The sequence below is a fragment of the Gasterosteus aculeatus genome, chromosome 14 (genome assembly GCF_964276395.1).
Source record: "Gasterosteus aculeatus chromosome 14, fGasAcu3.hap1.1, whole genome shotgun sequence".
Taxonomy (NCBI): Eukaryota; Metazoa; Chordata; class Actinopteri; order Perciformes; family Gasterosteidae; genus Gasterosteus; species Gasterosteus aculeatus.
Genome location: NC_135702.1, coordinates 7,580,496 through 7,599,933, shown reverse-complemented (window position 1 = coordinate 7,599,933; position 19,438 = coordinate 7,580,496). Strand labels below are relative to the sequence as shown.

General features: G+C 46.5%; 1 protein-coding gene across 5 annotated transcripts in view; it reads right to left on the bottom strand.

The window, feature by feature from the left end:
* The window catches only part of unc5cb (unc-5 netrin receptor Cb), a 99,169-nt gene that overhangs the window by 2,164 nt on the left and 77,567 nt on the right, over positions 1 to 19,438 (bottom strand). For 2 of the 5 annotated variants that reach the window (XM_078087812.1, XM_078087811.1), the window contains exons 5-16: positions 18,590 to 18,770; positions 16,939 to 17,106; positions 16,486 to 16,650; positions 12,966 to 13,022; positions 10,200 to 10,391; positions 8,345 to 8,707; positions 6,488 to 6,575; positions 6,182 to 6,353; positions 2,745 to 2,978; positions 2,044 to 2,193; positions 1,789 to 1,953; positions 809 to 987 (exon numbers count right to left, since the gene is read on the bottom strand). In XM_078087812.1, the coding sequence (XP_077943938.1) occupies positions 809 to 987; positions 1,789 to 1,953; positions 2,044 to 2,193; positions 2,745 to 2,978; positions 6,182 to 6,353; positions 6,488 to 6,575; positions 8,345 to 8,707; positions 10,200 to 10,391; positions 12,966 to 13,022; positions 16,486 to 16,650; positions 16,939 to 17,106; positions 18,590 to 18,770 (2,114 nt within the window). The remainder of the gene's footprint in view (positions 1 to 808; positions 988 to 1,788; positions 1,954 to 2,043; positions 2,194 to 2,744; positions 2,979 to 6,181; positions 6,354 to 6,487; positions 6,576 to 8,344; positions 8,708 to 10,199; positions 10,392 to 12,965; positions 13,023 to 16,485; positions 16,651 to 16,938; positions 17,107 to 18,589; positions 18,771 to 19,438) is intronic. The other 3 variants (XM_040197748.2, XM_078087813.1, XM_078087814.1) reach the window with 2 other exon arrangements.

Here is a 19,438-nt window from a genome sequence, read left to right as displayed (position 1 = left end):
TCCAGTTTTCTATTTATTGAAATTCAATAATTATTTATTGAATATTAAGCATTCAAAACATGATATATCATGACTCAAGTAAAGTGACAAATATATAAAACTATGAGCAACTACATGACAAACCGACTCAATTATGATGACTTATTATGAGCAGTATTATCTGACCGCTGGGAAAGATGCACAATGATTATCAAATCATTTAGTTAGTAAGTAATTTGTTCGAGTGGTGGATTTTTATGTGAAAACCATCGAGCCCCGTGTAGACGCCGCAGTGCGAATGAATCATCGCTGTGAACGAGAGGCCGGTTCGCGCGTCTCCCTCCTTCGCGCCGCACTCCATCAGTGGTCTCCTCATTCTACAGCTGCTGCCCGTGATAAGCCCCCCGGCCCCCCCACTGAGCTGGGACCTTACAACTGGACACATGCTGTATCTCCATCAGACACACACACGATTATCAAAGGCACGTGGGTGACGTTCTGAAAGGAGAAGCGTCTTTGTGTCTCGGTGCCTCTCTTGTGTCTGTCTGAGTTTAGTCAAACTCAATTAATCTCAATTCAGCAGATGCTTATCACAATGAGCCGCAGCGCCTCAGAAGAACTTCCATTTCGTTCCCTCTGTTATCTTGTTGCCCAATTCCAGTGAAAATAAAACATTTGGCCGCTAAAACTGCACATTAGCACCGTGAAAGAATAGCGAGATATTTTTTTCTCTCTTTCATTTTCCCTTGACAAAGGCCAGATTGCGACCATTAACACTCTTAATCTTAAAGTCCTTCTCCCCCTCAGACAGCCTTTTTCCTCCACCCACCTGTCAAGGTTAAGTTTGTGGGCCAACATCCTCCAGTCGTTCCCCCTGGTCTGCGGTGCGTCCAGACTGCCGCACAACTTCTGTCTGATGGAGACTGGGATGCGGAAGGCATTGGGCCCCACCAGCGTGGTGATGTTACTGGCAGGGTCCAGCAGGGACGTGTCAATGCTCTGGGAATCCTGCTCGGAGGGAGAGACGGATTGAAGGAGGGACACAGATGTAACGTCACGTTTCACAAAATGAGCCGTAACGTATCTCAAAAAATCGATCCACCTGTACAGAAACGTTCTGTTTATAACGTTTGCATTTTTTTTTTTTATTGACCCAAGTGACAGATGTTGAAACGTGTGGCATCTGGAGGATTACAGGGCCGGAGGTCTGGCTAAAGGAACCGGAGACGAATGAAGAAAGGTCAACGAGGGCTGCAGCCCTGGACGGCGCGTACTGTAATTCATCTCATTACAGAGCACACGAAGCCACAGCGCTGCGCCGTCCCTCAAGCTCCATCCTGCTGGCCAGATGGCCTTTGTGAAACAAGTGCAGCACAAGTGGAGGGTGATTATCCCCCCTGTGCTCTGCACCGGCCTGTCAGGACTATGTGGAGGCCGCGAGGTCGAGACTTCACGTCTCACACCCTGCCAGTCTTTTTGTGAACTCTGCAGAAGTAGGCTGAAGGACGCGGGAGAGAAGGTAAATTCATTCAAGTATCTCTCACAACGCAGAGGGAAGGAAAAGCCTAATCTACATTACGCAGAGTCTATTGTATTTATATGAGCTATATTGGCGGTAATCTAATGTAGTTACAGCTTCATAAATGGTTCAGTCTCTAGTGGTGTGTCACACCGAGAACAACAAACAATATGCATTTTTGCTGAATGCCGTTTGACACGCGGGGGTTTAACAGCTCAAGTGATGGCGACAAACAGCGAGGCTGACAACACAACAGTTTCACAGCTGAAAGGGAGGATTTCAAAGCCCACCTCTGACAGTGTAGTGTCCAACTGAAAGATCTGCCCCTCTCCCTCCACCTGGCGCACGCATATCTTACAGGCCAGGTCCACAGTGATGGCCGAGAAGCGCTCCAGGGTGAAGCAACAGTGGAGGTTCCTCTGCGAGCCGCACCACACCTGCTGGAAGGAGAGCTCCTGCGGAGAGGGGGAGGGTTACGCAGCTGACGGCCGGCGCGTAACACAGTGCCGTTGTCTTTGGCTGGAGAGGCGCGTGAGCCACTTTACCTGGTACTTGGCGAGCAGTTTGCTCTTCCACAACGCGTGGGGCACATCGTGGATGGAGAGTCTCAGGTTGTGGGTGCTGTCCTTGAAGTTGAGAGTCTTTGGTTCGTCCAACAACTTGCCACCCATTTGCTTCTCCATCTGTAAGACTTCCTGAAAACACACACACACACACACACACACCCTTATACCACCATGTGGACGTCACATATGCCCGGCAGCTTTCATGGTGATCTAGTGGTGATGGCGTATTCATCGCTGTCCCTGTGGGCTTTAAGGACCTCGATCAGGACGAGCCATCTGAAACAAACTTCAATGCCTTTGCAGCAGGATCACTATCACTGTTCATTACCCGTCCCCGAACTTAATAACCGTGTTTAATATCCCCGCTCAGTATAATAATCCGTCCTTATCTTCCCCCCGTGTAGGTAGATGGAGGTATTAAACAGAGGGAGACAATAGTGGAGCAGAGGGATAAAGGTGGCTTATTTTGTGTTGGCGCAGCAGCTACATCTTTCCAGGAGCAGCGGCGCTTTACGAAACGCAAGTCTCCCCCCCTGTTGTGACACACCGACACAATGATTTCTCATTCCGCCTCGCAAAGCTCATCCGCTGTTTATGCCGACACACACACACACACACACACACACACAGGAACAAAACATTTCCTTTCTGCCACATAAGCTTTTGCAACCACGGTTCACCTTGAGGGAGTCCTGTGTGTCGTCCAGGCAGTAGACCCTGATGTGATATTCCATGGCGGGGCAAGTGACGGGCCCGAAGATGGCGAGTTTGAGGCGCTTGGTCGTTGAGGCGCTGAGCGATTGGCCCACCAGGCAGGAGGTGCCCAGCGTCTCCGTCAGGATGTGGCAGGACTCGTCGTCCATTTGGACGTAGCACGGCGTGGTGAAGTTCTCCTCTCCCACCACCACCACGTCCTACGTGTGGAAAGACCCAACACATATAGTTAAGGGTTTCGTAATGTTATTACATAGTGTTGCATAGAGGAGAAATATATAATTATAGCATTTATGATGCTGTCACTCTGACTCTGCTCCCCACGCGTTGTCTTATATGCCATTATCGTCACATTCTTTTCTTCCAGGGAGCTTGTTTGCGGCACAGTGGTCATTCTCTAACTTTTAATTGTATGACATAAATGTTTTGTCATTGAATGGTAAATTTATAGCAACCACAAATGTTTTTTTATAAATCACAAGATTTATTCTGATTGGTCAAGTTTTGAAATCTGGTACAGACAAACTTTGGCCAAGTAGCTACTTTGACATTTTTAGACCACATGAAAAATTCCATTGCCCTTTTTCTCCCTGAGAAACTGTATTTGCTAATATAGGCCTTTGAAGGGGGAATTTAAATTTTAACATTCAGATCGATTGAGGTTTCACGACTCGGGTCAGAGGACGGACGGAGAGAAAATGACTGACATGGAAAAATACAATTTACAGCGGGTGGATTATTATAACTATTTCAGTCACAAGGAGGAGTAAGGCAGCAATTTCCATTGAAACCGCCAGACAGTGAGAGCTGAGACGGGGACAGTGATGAGATGGGATGATTGTCAATTTATTCAAATAGTTTGGATACTGCTACTGAACTGAAAGTCGTGAAACAAGAGAGAATGTCCCTGGACAAAGAAGACACCACATGTCTACCACGGAATGGACCAAAACATCTGCTTCCATCAGCTCATTTCAATTAGCGGTAAATTGACTCGTACGGGTCTCTTCGAGTGTCCGACCACTCAAAGCGCTTCAATTGTCATCATTCACCAATTCGCACATATTCATGCACGGACGGTAAGGTGCAATCAGGGGGGGGGGCACTGATGTGTCGTTGCTGTGTACGTAATGGACATATTTATTTTCCAATATGACCAACCGCCTGGTCAGGAGAAGCCTCCCCCCGCCCCCACCCCCCCCGGATCTCTGTTGATCTGCCCCCCCCCCATCTCTCTCTAATCCTAACACTCCTGTGAGCAGCACATTGGCTTTAACTCAGCCTATTATGAGAGACAGAAGAGGAATTACAGTATTTTATTGTGAGCTGGGCCGTTTAACAGCAGTATTATGGCTGATCATTAGACTCTTCAACTGCTCCTAAGGGAAGGCGCTGGGGCTCCTTATTGGGGGATAATTAGAACACACAGTGGAAACGTAGGCTTTTGCTTCATACACATGTGTGCCGGCGCAAACGTGGAACACACACAATTATTCGCAGAGCGTTCATGATTCACAAATTCGTGACTGCAGTCATCAGCGCCGATTTTTTTTTTGTCTTGGAGGCGTGGGAGGACGGATCTTTGCAGGAGATTTACTGGAGCAGAAAGCCCCACGTGTTAGTCATTAGTCATATAGATTCACATTTATAGATATATATGTGTATATATATACACATATACATATATAGAGATTTGTAGGATTTGTCACATATCATCTCTCTCATTTCTACTGTTATGAATACACACTTTGACAGAGCATGTCGCATAAAGCAATAATTCACACATGCATCAATGGAAGCTCAGGGTGAAGACAAGCTCATATAGAGGAAGCTGCCGCTGCTTTCGGTATTACTGCATGCATTTCTGACAGGTCAGCGCTATAATCAATAGCAAGCGTGTAATCACATCCGCTCCAATATATGAAATGAGGATAAATGTTCACCCCGACATTTTCACATAACAAATATTCCAGACTTTGTTGGAGGTTTTGAGCTCATTTGGATAAAAACATGATGCAGACTGACCAGTAGCATAATTTGTTACCTCCAGATTGCGTTAGACTGAATATACACACACACACACACACACACACACATGCAAGCCCACACACAGCTCACTCGGCCCCTCCCAGTTTTGCCCTTCATCAACATTATTCCTTCTTGAAAATACTCCGCTTACACTGAGCTTTATTGGCTGTCTCAGAGTAATTCATCAACGTCGAGGAGCCATGCGGGGTCAGTCTGGCGGTTTCTCTCTGCTTTGAAAGTCATATCATCTGATCAGCAGAGGAGATTGTGCAACGACGTCCTAAAAGTGATGGTGTTCAAGCCACCACTCATTGAACTGACAGATATATTAGATACAGGCAGGTGCTGTGTTTTTTCTTCAAAATGTGGCATTTACAGTATGCGTTAACATTTAGCTTTATCCCCTTGCCAACAATGGTATCCCCTTCAAATGGACGTATTATTCATTCAAGCCGTAGCCTTTGCAGACCAAAATCCGAATTTTTAATAAAAGGAAACACGTGTTGTTCTTTCTACTGCTTTTCATTCTCTTCATGTGAAGCCCTGCTGTTACACAATTGATCAGCTTGAGGTTTTCTTTTACACTTTGAGCCACCTTACTCTTTAAAAGCACACTCCTGGCTATGAACCACATGGAAGCTTACTCAGAAAGGCTCTCGCAGGTCAGCTAATCAAAATCCTACGTGTAGCTGGTGTACTACACATTTTCGGGGGAGGGAGATGAAATCTAGAACAAATTTAAAGCAGTTTTTGTAATGAAGTTGGAAGCACATTTCCTATTCAAATGATCCGTCTGGGGCAATTGTAATTTTTGTGCGTCTGTGTGACAGACAAAGCAAGTGAGGAGGAGAAGGAGAGAGGGGGAGGGGGGGGGGGAGTAGGCACAACAGATTCACTCTGCTGCCCTCAGCAAGCCGACTTATCATCACCAGCTCTGTTAGTGATGCAACCTGCAGGCACAGGGCTTCCAAACACACAACACACGCACAACCAAAATAGTTATTCATAAAAAGAACAAGAAAAGGGTCTTGGGTAAAAAAAAAACGTCCCAGCCCGTTCCGTGCGATCACAGGCTTTATATTTCAGCTCAGTATGCTGAGCTTGAAAACAAAGCTGCGGAAGTTGATCCCTCTCACCTCCTCCACGCTGTCCGCGGTGCTATTGCCGCTATATTATTTTGTTTTTCCCGACACCTTTTCCCCTTCTGCTTTGCTGGGTCGAATTTTCAACCGACCAAATGCACCGTGGATGCGTATGAATCCCTTTTGTGCATTTTAATTTCAGCTGGCAGAACACAACCCCCGCGATGCGAATTCCTCACATTACTGCCCAAAAGCCCATTTTTCAAAGACACAGTTCTCCTCCCACAGCTCACCTCCCAGTGGCTCTGCGGCGACTGGCTCTTCAGCTGGATCAGCCAATCCTGTTGGCCGTCAAACACGGCGCAGTGGTGCATGGTGATGATGAGGGGCCGAGTCAACAGGGCCCCGGGGGGCCCGCAGCTCACCACGGGGCTCAGCACCGTTTGGCCGTCCTCCACCGAGGGCCTGGAGGCGCACAGAGCGAACAGCACGCGTTACTGACAAGGTGACGTATGTGTGTGACGTGGTGGCAGTCGACGGGCGGGGGGGGGTAAACACGGCTCTGGGGCTCCGGCGTGGCTGGCGGGACACTGGCGTACCTCATGTTGTCTTTCCTTTGAACTGTCACGTACATCTCATACACTCTGCCCTGAGGAATGGCCCCCGCTGGAATGAGCAGACTCACGCCTGGGGAGACACAAACGCAGCAAACAAAAAGGCACACATGAGAGTCGGGAGGATTCTTTGCTGGGCATCTTCTGTAATGAGTCACGGACACCGTCAGACCAGCATAAGAAACTAAAAATATATTAGTACTATGCCTATTTACACAGTGATATTATCTTAATAATAGAAGTAGAGCAATAAGCCCAATTCCCTTCAGACTCACTTTTAACAACTAAGGCAGTTTATTGCCTTCTCTTGCGGCTCTGGGGGGAACGGTGTGACATTTCATCTCTAAAAATCAATGATCTCTCTGCTCTTCATAAAATTCTCATAATGCTGCAGCCAGCATGATCTACATTTTTCCATCTCGGATTGATTTGATATGATGTCCTGTCCAATGCGTTTGTTTGGGACTCTACCCCCCCACCAGCACATTCCCTAATGCGCACACATACACAATGAAACACACACACAGACATTTTCCCTCTGCAGCGGTTTCTCAGATAGCTCATTGATTTCCCATGCATGTCCTTGTACTGAAGTTTCTAAAAGGTGACAGACAGCTTCTCTTGCTACCTAGCGAGGCAATCACAACTCTGCCACGGGGACGTCTCCCGAACTGCCACTCTCCCTCACAGCAGAGCTTCAAAAGAGTTAGGAAATGCATTTTATGATGCAAAATACCAAACAGGCACACCGGCGGTGCCAGAAGATATTTCATTACCCAGACTCACAACAACAGATCAAATATCAAATGTTCTCTTCCCTCTGCCTATGTAACATGATGAGGTGGCTGAGCGCAAGCAGCTGAGAAACATTTTTACAGGAATCGAAAACGCAAAGAGGAAAAGTTAAGAAACTCGAGGAGTCGGTGTATCCCTTAATGCCTCTGCTGGTCCGTCTTTGTCTGTCAACATGGATTTCTGGCACGTTACCACATGTGTTTGAAGTGAGGACAGCGCGGTTAATATAAGCTGCATGAAACAATATGCCTCTACGTCAGTACCTCCAGTGCACACACCTCAACCCCGTCACACTGTGTCAACTCAACACTCTTGATGAGTTGCATATGGTTTGGCGTGTTATTAAACGGTCACATCTGCGTGACGTGACCTTAATCCTTGTGAAGACGGCAAAGAGATTGCTGAGGTCTTTTACATCTGGAACACAGTTTTTACTGTTATTTAAGTCTAGTTTAGTCCACATTTCCCATAATGTTCCCGTCTCAAGTACTCATCATCAAAATGTGTACTGAGAAATATGAGTATTTACTTTCTAACAGAGACTTGATGAAAAGATCAAATGCTGCTGTTGTCTTTCCGCTGGACGTAACAAAGCATGAAGACAGGAACCAGGAGGAAGCACCATAGCCTGTCTCCGTTCCCGAAGGTTCCAAAGTCTGCCTACTAGCACCGTTGAACACGCAGTATCTTATTCAAGTGTAAAAAAACGATTTAAAGATCATAAAGAACATAAGAACCTAAAGATACCAGGAAGTCACAGCTCAAACCCCAAAAAAAACCTCGGAGGTGCCCAAATCATGGTATCTTTAAGAGAAAAATGCGAAAAGGGTCAGAATATCATCACCTGTTATGAATTAAAAAAGCATCTATTACTGTGTATATGCGAAATGATCAAATATTTCTCTGTTCATAGCTTTTAGACGTGTTTTAGTTTTACATTTTGTCTTCAACTCTCTGCATATTGCAAATCTCTGCATATTTTGAACATGTGAGTATTCAATGAATCACAGATTAAAAAAAAATCCCTCTGGTGGTCTGGTACAGCACCTGAGTTGGGCACAATGAGGTGCCCCCCCTGGGAGCTGAAGGAGCCCAACGCGGTGCAGGATGGATCCCTGGCACGAAGCAACGTCTGGGTCTGTGTGCGACGGCCCATCGTGCAATCGTTGTTGTCCAGCAGGCAGTGCGGCAGTTTGGGCGACAGTTTGGAGGCGAACTCCCCTCCCAGGTCATCCTGCGGGGTCACCAGGCCCGACGAGTTGTACACCTTAATCTTCAGGTTGGGAAGAGGGTCCAGCAGGGGGGAATTAGTCATGGGGATCTTGTCGGCCACGTCGTGGAGGGCGTAGACGGGGCCGCGGTACATGGCGGCCGCCGAGGTCAGGTCAGGCGGCGCTGTCAGGAGATCGGCTGGGGAAGAAAAGAAAAAGGGGGGGGGGGGGGCCGGTCAGAGGAAACGCCGCGAGCAAAGTCACGCGGTCATCGCAGGCTTTTTTCCCCAACTGGTAGGAAAAACAACTTCACGGCGATACAGCCACGAGGAAATAACGTGTTGGCGGCAATCAGCGAGGCTCCTGCCCGACTTTGTTTTTCAATCATTAGGGAGGTCTACTTCACCACCAAGAAACATTACTCAGTCAGAGGAGTTAAAGGGCGCAGCTGTGATTCACGAGTAACAGATGGCATCGCTAACGCTCAGTTTACCCAAAAGGTACGAGGACTAATGTTCAATAGCCGTGCTGTGAGTGGGTGGAATGATGGCCGTGGGAGCGCTGCGTCCTCCAGCTTTTCCACTACCTCCGACCCTTCTCTACTTTCCAACGCCAGCAAGTTCCTGCACGCTGCACATGTCAATAAAGGTCAGGGAGTGTTAAAAAAACAAACAAGCGATGGGAAAAATAAGGACTTTTTTCATTACCATCTTTTTTTTTATAAAGGGGTAGTAGTCTTCATGTTTGTGTGATCATTATAAATGCTAAAACATTACGTGTATACGAATGGTAGTTTAGGTGTCAAGCCTACTCAGCCAACTACAGACATGATGTTGATTCAGCCATTAATTCGGCCGGCCACAGGCTATAAATATAGTTATGAAATATATTTATTAACACTCCTTTCTTTTTACAAATATTCTTAATTAAACCTGTTTAATCAAATGTCTGATGCATTAAAACTATGGTTTACTTCACTTTTTGCTGTTTGTTGTAGATGCCTTTCATGTGTCTATAACAGTGACAGATATGGATCATTAAACTAAGATTTTGTCCATTTTCCAGAATACAATTTTTATATTTTTTTACAGAATTTCTTCTGCAATTCCTGTGATCCGTCTGGTGCTGTCTCGCCTGTCCTCAGGTCTTCATCTTCTTTTTAAGTCATGCGTCACCGGCCCAGATCTAATTAGAGTTTAATATGCGACATGCAGACTGGCCTTATTAAGCCTTAATGAAGGGGCATAGTTCGGTCCACCATCACAGCAACGAGCATTTTAATAGCTTTTCCAGCTCGCTCGCACAAAAACGCGCTGTCTGTATTTCTCTCACGGGCTTCCTGCACATCTACAGTCGAACGGGCACATTTACGTTCACATCACCACTGACACACGTGTCACAGCAGCTGAGTCAAACTTTTATCACCAGATTAATGCTGTGGGTTGTACTGAAATGTGTCTGTCTTGTTTACTTCAATCAGATACATGGTGATTTCACTATGTGCATTACGATGATATTGTACCAGATAAAAAGCCCTAATGCCATCTGATGTTCACAAACTAACTCACGGGTGCTATAAAGGAACTTGTGTATCAGAAAACTGGACATAAACAGGAGATAAAACATGTGCACGCAGATACACGCAGACAAACAGACGTCAAAGTAAACACTTCAGTCTTTCGGCGGCCCACCTTTGCGGGCGGTCTTGATGCTGACGGGCTGGAAACCTCCATTGAGGGCGGAGGAATCGATGATGTCAGAGTCAAAGTCGCGGTGGTTCTTCCTGTAGATGAAGAGCGCCACAACGACGGAGATAACCAGGCACATGATCACGGCTATGACAATACCCACGTACAGAGCCACGTCGTCTGTACTCGGGGCCACTGCAGGAGGAGTGGGAGAGACAAAAGAGAAAAAGGCCAAAATTGTCTTTTAAGATCTCACGAGTTCACGTCAACAGCGCTCTTTTTCAGTACGCGCTGGTGGTGAAGCCATTATCAGCAGACTAATATCCTGGTGTAAGATTGAGCAGGATATTAATAAACCATCCACAGGGAAATAAATGCATACCGTTTGTTTTTTTTTGGTGGTCAATGCCGGTCCGCAGTGGCAAATTAACTGCGTGTTGAATAAATAATAATGGACACTCCCAATGGTCAAAGGTGCAAAGAGTAATGATGCATGTACTGTAGTGAGCCACACACAACCCTGCCCTGTTTATCCAATCCTGGCGGATGCTATGTTCCAAAAAGGCAGAAAAATAGCTCTTGCTTACTACATAAGACATCTGATGAACAAATGCGTCGTGATGCGTTGTGCGTTAGAGGGGCCTGTGCGCCGTACATCATACAACTAGAAACAAGAAAATGAAATACATATAATGATGATGAATGCAACTAATAAGGAAGGCTGCTCCAGTGCAACCCCATGACACACTGTCCTAACAAGCCGACTCAGAAGCGAGATCAAAAAAAAAAATCTGACGACAGAGATATAGATGTTTTCATCTTCAAATTACCGTGCGATGTGTGTGTGTGTGTGTGTGTGTGTGCGCGAGTTCACAGTCTGCCTTCGTCTTTTTTTTCTTTCACACTGGAGATAAGATCTAGACATAGCTTGCATTTCTCAAAATTGTCTTTCATCTCTGTCTCCCTCCCAGAGTCTCTCTGTCCACTTTCCAGCTGGAGTAACCTCTGTGATTAGCAGGCCTGGCGTGGACGTGTTGGCGCTTGGAAACACGGACTCGGACAGCCACTCATTACCGAGGAGACCTTTTAATGGATGCCTACTCACAGTCTGAACTTTCTGTAGTATCTGGTAAAGAATGCTCCTCATCTCCACTAAAGGGGAGAAACTTCTCTTAGCGGAATCCCAGAAGGCCTTTGTGTGAGCCTGTATGTGTGCGTTGTTCAAACACTGACTACACATTAATGATGCACAAAAAAAATGCAAAGTATAAAGACAAATATTCCTGAGAGGATGAAGTTATTCCAACAGGGAGAAATGTCAGCCTTTTTCAGATCATTTGAGTAGGCAAATACAAGACAATCTGCACCAGCAGATGGCAGCATCAACCATAGGTGCACACACAGCACTATCAGGACATGCATGACGCTGAGCATTTGTGTAAATTAGCCGCATGTGTCCCGGGGACACAGATGGCACTCGATCTGCGTCTCTGGTGTTCTCTTGCGCAAAGCAGCAGAAGAAGGAAAAACGCAAGAGAATGGGGGGAGTTTTTTTTTTTTTTTGACAATCGAAAGCCATGAGTTGTGTTTTTCAGCACATTGTTAATCTCCAAGAGTAAGTGCAGCTTCATTTTCTATAGTTAGGACTTAATGTTTATTTAGCTGGATGAATAGGTTTTAAATCCAACCAAGTTCATCGTTCAAAACTTTGGTCAGTTTAAAATCCACTACATTCAGTGCTCCTGGAGAATCTCTATCCAATTAGAATTGGGTTTGACCTTCAGTGGGGCATTCATTTTTGCTCTCTGTATCAACATAGAGATTGAGAGGAAAAAAAAGTTTTTTTGATGTACTGAATGACCACAATTGAAGAGGTGCGAGAAAACTTTATTTCCAGCCTACGTTTCCGTGCGTGGCCTTGCTCTCTTTATGTAACCCTAACCGAGCCATCACATTAAAGAAGAGTTTCAAGGTACATCCTCATATATGTTAGGCCTGTAATCCTTCTTCTGCCACAGACACGGACGGAACACTGAGCAGGGAGCCAATTGATGAAAGTCTGAAAATGTAATTTCACTGTGCCTCTTCTGCCAAGCATCCCTCCAGTAATTTAACATACATCCCTCTCAGTTGAACAATCTCCCATCCACGCTTTGATGATAAAGCCTGCAACCTGCTCAGTGTACGCATTAAAATGTATCACTTAGATTAATACATCCCTTTGAACATGAGCCATTCTCGGAGAGAGGGGAAAAGTACAAGAAATGGAAATGAAAGGGATTATTGAACACTTCATTCTCTAGGAGGAGGCAGAGATTTGGGTGAAATACAGAGAGCAGAATATTGGAGATATGCAGAAAGGCGCAGTGGGTTAAATCCCGACGAGGCGGAGTGGGGGGATGAAGTTCGTGAGGGTAAAGGGCATTCTCAGCTCTGAGGTGGACAACAGATGTCCAACAGAGACACATAATGACGCATGGCAGCGGAAATCAAAAAAGTAAAAAAAAAAGTGGTTATCTGCAAGTGAAAGAAACAAAGATGGAAATAAAAGGACAATGGCCCACACATTGGGTGTATTGTTTTGTTTTGCGGCAATGGAAGAATTAAAAACATCCTTGTTGAAATATATTAAATGTTTTTCTAATCTAGGAAGATGACTGACAGTAAACCTCCCTTAAAACCTTTAAATGAAGATTAAAGACGGACATGAGAATGAATGTAGAAATTAAACTTCAAACATAAATGATAAAAAAATAAATAATAACTCACATGTATTTCCAAAATCACTCTTGTCTTTTGCCTCAGAGGACTTCTGATACAAGGAACCTTGAGGAGAGGTGGATTGTGGGTAGGACAAGGAGTAGGGAGGAGGAGGGGTGGGGGGGGGGCGGAGATGGCAGGAGAGGGATGATGAAAATCAAATTCAACAGAAAAACAAACTCAACAAATGAGACAGCAACAAACTCATGAGTAGGAGTGATGACGCGAGGAAGCGATCTTTCTTGATTTGGGCTCTCCTCTCCCGATCTGTGTGCAGAGTATAGAGATGGATGACAAGGAACTGGGGGGAACATGGAGGTTCTGAGAGGGAGCGGTGCGATCCATCAACTGGGCTTAGTGCCTTAGCAGCAGCAGGACTGATGCTGGCAGGTGGCAGAGGGGAACGGAGGGCCTGATAAAGTGTGGACTCCAACAACGCAGTCAATACAAACCAACCGCCTTGCTCGTGTCCCTGGTCGAAGGATGTGGAGGTTAGTGGGAGAAATAAAAACATCGGTTGCGTCAGGAAGGCAGGAAATAGAAAAGAGGTTGAAAGGAGAAGGTGAAAATCTTCCACGTGGTTTTGGGGGCCGCGATCAAGCTTTTGGTTGGATCTGGATTTTTTTGGGGGGAGGGTAACGTGAAGGAGAAGCAGCCCCAGAATGGCAGCCGGGGACACAATATTCGGTCTCCCTGGGATATCCATAAACAACTATACAAACAATGAATTCCTTATTGGAGAGGGGGAGAGCTACGGGGAGACAAGTGGACCGACAGGAAAATCAATGGCTTGATAGATGGAGCTGGTGTGTTCATGTAATCAGGCAGGGGAAGGCTGGGACGGGGAGCGGGTTGGGGAGGGGGGATATATATATGAATGTCAGGGTCAGTCTAACTGATGGCCCATTTGAACCCATCCTGTAGAGTTTCTATTCATCCGTCAGTCTGCAGTACGGCGAGAGTAAAAGCCTGCATCAGTGGGTGGCCTCCCAACGAAACCTCAGAGCCCCAGAGAGACAAAGATTATTCCTCACTGACAACATGGAGCTGGGGAGGAAGAGGGGACGCGTAGGACAGGAAATCACTGCCTGGGTTTCAGCCATCACTTCCTCAGGGAAGCACACCGTCATGTGGAAAAACTGATTTTCCATCAAATCCGAACTTTTCAACCACTAGTGTGAATAATCTTTATGTTCTTGGATGAAGAGAACCTTAAAAGGATGATTTCCCTGCCTCGGTTGTCTGATAGCAATAAAGCATCAGCCCTGGTTGGAATTCTGCGCTCCGCTTTCTCTACATCAACATGTCAGGAAAATGTCAGGTCCGAGAGGAGGGTTACCAAAGGCTTAGAATCAGGGGAGGGGGGAGGGGGGGGGGGCGCAAAACAAGATGAACGGTGAAAACTCTTGTGTTAAGAGTTGGGAAGTTTCATCCGAACAGGCAGAGTGCAACCTCTTTAGATCAATCTGCAGATACATAACTTCGTTATCCCCAAACCCCAAACTCCCTGACCGACTAAATGTGTTAAACAAGGTGCAAAGTCATTTATAATACAACTATCTCCTTTTTGATTCGGGTCAGTTGTGTTTTTGTGCAGCAATGGAGACTGAGTACCTCGAGCTCTATTTCCAATTTAAATAAATTCAAACAACAGAAAATAGGATCAACCTGCAACGGAATCCAGGGACACGTGTTTGCTCAGATCCGAGCTCGGCGCTTGGAGGGAGCCGCTCAGCAGTCGGGAGGTGAGTTCAGATTGCACACAACCTCCATTCCCAATCGTATTTGCCATAATGTGAGCTTTTAGATAATGGGGCCGTTCTTCTAAATGCTAGTGGAAATGGTCATTAGCATTGGCATAAGTGGCTTCACCCTCTTAGCTTCTGGAAAAAGAAAGAAAAAAAAAATCAATCGCCTGAAACGATCCTAAATCTATATCATTATGGCTTTATATTCTCCGCGAGCCGGCCATCAATCTACCAAGAACTTATGCTTCTGTCACAGGCTGAGTTGCAGGAATAACACGAGACAAAGAGCAGTGAAAAGGAGTTTTTTTATAGATTGCTCCCTGATGTTTCTATACACTGTAGACCTTCAGACCCCGGCTATAAAATCAGCTAATGCATTTCCTCTACTGCTCACGTAAAATGACATCTTTTAGTGCAGAACTCCCAGTCTCCTGCTGGCCCTCCACACATACGGACACACAGTACAGTCTGTGTTTCCTTTTGACGGACGCATAAATATCCAGCATTCGTCTGTGTCTAAAGATGCATATCGGTCGGCAATGTGATGTCGGGCGTATAACCCGTAGCACATCGCGTCGACGCCACACCGCAGGTAGCCGCTAACAACCCTTTAGTGCAGCGCAATCTCACGTCAGCTGCACACAGTGACGGGCCAGCTGCATCAAATCCTAGAAATCCAGCAGCACCGCCTTTGTTATATTATTAGTGTCACATTCGCCATCTGTAGTAGGTTGTGTGCATAATGGAGGCATCTGTGACAGTGTGCGGGGGTCTAACACCTTCAAAGATGTTTACTGGAGAGAATCTTCTTATTAAACGAGACAGAGAATCCTCCGTAAACCGAGTTACTTTGAAGTCACCCAGATCCCTCCGTCTCAGCCACTTCCTCTTATTATTATTCTTATTGTAGGCACAGAACAGAAGGCGAAGACTGTTAGGAGATAAAGTTTATATCTTGTTTATATAATACGTTCTTATTACTGCAGGAAACACGCTTACCCTCACGTGCATCAGAGCAGTGGCAGCGTGACACCAACGGGTGAATGTATTATAGGGGAGACTAAACTGAAGACTGACTAAACTGCGTGCCTGTTTTCAACTTGATGGGCTGCAGAAAAATGTCTTAATGTACCAGAAACCGGCTTAGGCCTTTTTTTTTGTTTGTAAAAAAAAATCCATGTTAGAGTAGATTAGACATTTCCAAGAGGAAAAGGAGTAATATTACACTACACTGAGTTTCCTCTCACTGGACCTAAGGAATCCAGGGATTTTAAATTAAAGTAGTAATCAAAGCAGTCGTGTGGATGTGACCCCCCCTTTGCATAATAACAATATAATCACTTATTATTATTTCAAATACAGCTCTAAAATACTTAGCCTGTGACAAGGATAATTACTTAGAGCACTTCCCAATGTGGCCTGGTCTTTTTTTTTTAACATATACTTAAATCCGCAGCGGAGCTGTCACTAGAAAAGACGTCCCGTGGTTCCTTCTTCTTTTTATGTCACTTTCATCCAAACAGCTTTTGTGTTCTCTGAATGTGCAAATAAAAGGGATGGAGTGCAGCGGAAGCGGAGAAAGGCACTCCGGCGTGTCTTTTTGTTTATGTATGAGCGAAGCCACGCGCGGTGAGTGAGAGACAGGCCGAGAGCGTTAATGCCGGCATGTGGAACAACGGCGCGTCGATGACAGAGCAGAGTGAAAGTCATGGTCAAAGGATGAAGAGATTTCTTTGGCTGGCAGGTCAGAGAGAGTAGCAGAGGATCAGTCGGGTACTCACTCTGCATGCACATCCCATCGGTGCAGTTCTTGGACTGGAGCACCGTGCCCTCACAGTCCTTCCCCCCGTTTTTGGGTGCCGGGACGCCGCATTCTCTCCTCCTCCAGTGGGTGCACTCTGTCCCACAGGTGGACCACTTAGTCCACTCTGTCCACACGCCATCCACTACCACACAACAGACAGGACAGACAAGGGGGTGAACGAAGTGGCGGATGGGAAGATGGAGACAAACGGGTGCACGGGTGGGTGAGCGCGTTTTCGCGGTAGAACAACAGCCAAGGCACGTGGGAGAGGGACACGCACGCTTAAGGGGGGGGGGGGCGGAGGCACAAAACAGAGCCAAATATGCAAAACGCAGAGTCGTATCATATTTGATGCAGTCTGTTTTTGTGCGCCCGGTACCCTTCCCTCCCACTGCCGCGTGGGTTTGTTGTGTTTGTTTTCGAGCCGTACCTGGGCAGAGAGGATTGCACGTCAGCTTCTGAATGCCTTGCCCTTCACAGATGGCGCCACCGTTGAGCGGGGCCGGGTTGGTGCAGCTGCGCGTGCGTTTCTGGTACCCGCGGCCGCAGCGGCTGTTACACACCGACCACTCCGTCCACGTGGACCAACCACCGTTCACTGGGATACGTGGGAATGGGACAGAGTTACAACATTACTCCCACTGGTGCATTTTCAAAAACAAGTTGAAAGGTGCTTTATACTAATACATGAAGCCGACGTGTCAAAACATCAGTTGCATAATGTATCATTGCCCACTGTAAAATGTATATAACAGAGTTTTTGACCCTTGGCATCTCTTGGCTGTTGAATTGTGGTCACATCGCTGCGTTTTTCCACACACTGATTCCTTCTAATGCCTCTCTTCTCTCTCTCATCCATCTCTGTCAGCGACTAAATCCAGTGCAGAGTGACACCAGGGCTTGTGGCTGAGAACAAGTCCGTGGCATTTGAGATGGTGGGAGTCGGCCCCTTGGAGCCGCTGACTTTCAAATGTGACATGCTTATGAGTGAAGCCCCAAATATTGGACTCTAGAGGAAGACTGCCAAAGCCCCACATTTCTTTATTGTCTGCTCCCTTTCCTCCCCGGATTAGGGATCTATCTTTCTCTCACGCTTTCCTTTCCTCCTTTTGCCTGCGCTCCTGTTCCCAGCAAACAACTGGGCTAAAAGCAAACTGCATGTTCTTCCCACTTTTCCATCGTATTAGACACGATTCTCTTTCGCTTTTGGTTTCTAAAAAAATGCTTTAAGAGTGCTTTCACATACAAGCGGGTATCCGTCCGTAAAGGTGCAAGTGCCCACTTTGTATTAAAAGCGAGGTCAGCGCTAACTGACGCAGTGGTTTGTTGTACTTTCTGTCAAGGATGAGCAGACATCAAAGCAGTTATTCAACGGCAGCGACAGGAAAGCCTTGCACAGACTGCAGCTCTTGTCCCTGAAATCGCCACTTGGATTTACAATTTATCTTTCTTTAACCCTCAAATTGCCCCCCCCCCTCCACCAGCCACATTGTTCGTAATGTTCATGACACGGTGAAAAGCGCAGAGGGAATTATAGATTTTAAACTTGACCCGGGCGAAAGTATCGCTTTTCCGAGCATCTGTTGTGCGTTTGTCTTTGTGTTCGCATCCGTCCACGTGGATGCGACGATGCCTCTCATGTCGCGTGTGGAAATTGCACGGCCTGGAGCGGGGCTCGTTGTTCCACTTCCCGGCCCGTGCTGTGCAATAACAGCCACGTTAGCTGATGTTGGGGGAAACAGTGGGTGAGTCTGCGTGAAACCACAGCGGGGGCCTCTTTAAGTACGGCTCAGCCGCATCAGCACCTCGCTTACGGTTCAGAAAAATAACTTATCTTCAATTCCTCGCACACCTTCCGGCGTGAACAAAATGAGCGAGCGCTGCGCGCCCCGGGGGATTTTCCCTCATGCAGAGTGACTTTGAATCTGTGTTTTTTTTTTTTAGTTGGAATGACTTCTCATAAGGATTCAACCCTTTTCTCCTGCGTTCGTGCCTGAACGTATCATTCCCTCGTGTGGCCAATGAGGTGACAGTAGATGCCACGACTACCTTGTTCACTGTTGAGATGCTTGGTCGTTTACCGTAGACAATGACTGTGGCGGTGGTGCTGCGCCTTTTGGCCACGATGTTCTTAGCGACGCAGGTGTAGTTGGCGGTGTCAGAGAGGCGGGCCTGCTTGATGATCAGGTTGTGGTCGATGGTGATGTAGAAGTTTCTGTCATCTGCAGGATCGATGACTTCCTCGTTCTTCAACCACTCCACCTAAGAGGCGGGAGAGAGGAGGAGAACAGAAAAGTCTTTTCAAAGAACTTATGACGGGTTGACCTCGTTGTATTGTAGGAAAAGTCCGAGCAGCTTTTGTTTTCCTCGCGCCCGGCTAACCTCTCGGATAGCAGTGAGTGCCGCAGCACAATTGCTTGAGTCTCTGAGGTCCTGCTACAAAGTCAAACGCGATCGTGCTCTTTTTACTCGCCCCATAGAACAAAGCACTGCAGAAACAGCAGAATCGTCGGGCGGCAGAGAGAAAAGAAACGTGAATCTGAGAGTCTCCGTGACCTTTCCCCACGAGTTTCATTTCTCTAAATGATACGGATAGTGAACTCCTGGCACTATCACAGAACAGGAGACCATTTAGAGGCTTTATTCCGCAGTAAATCACCCAAGATCTCTCCTCTCTTCAAGAGGTGTAAAGGTTTCAAAAAGAATAACATGTGCCGCCCAGCACTTTGATGCAACAATATTAGCTGTTTCTCCTTTTGTTTTGTTTTTTCATCAAAGGAGCTGTCCGGCGATCGGGGACACCCGGCCTTCCTGTGCATTGTGATATCCCAACAGGAGCAGGGCCTGATAAGAGATAAGACCCAAAGGAGCAGCACGGGCAGAGATAAGTGGGATGTTTATAAAAGCCTGTTCTCATGCGAGATAAGTAG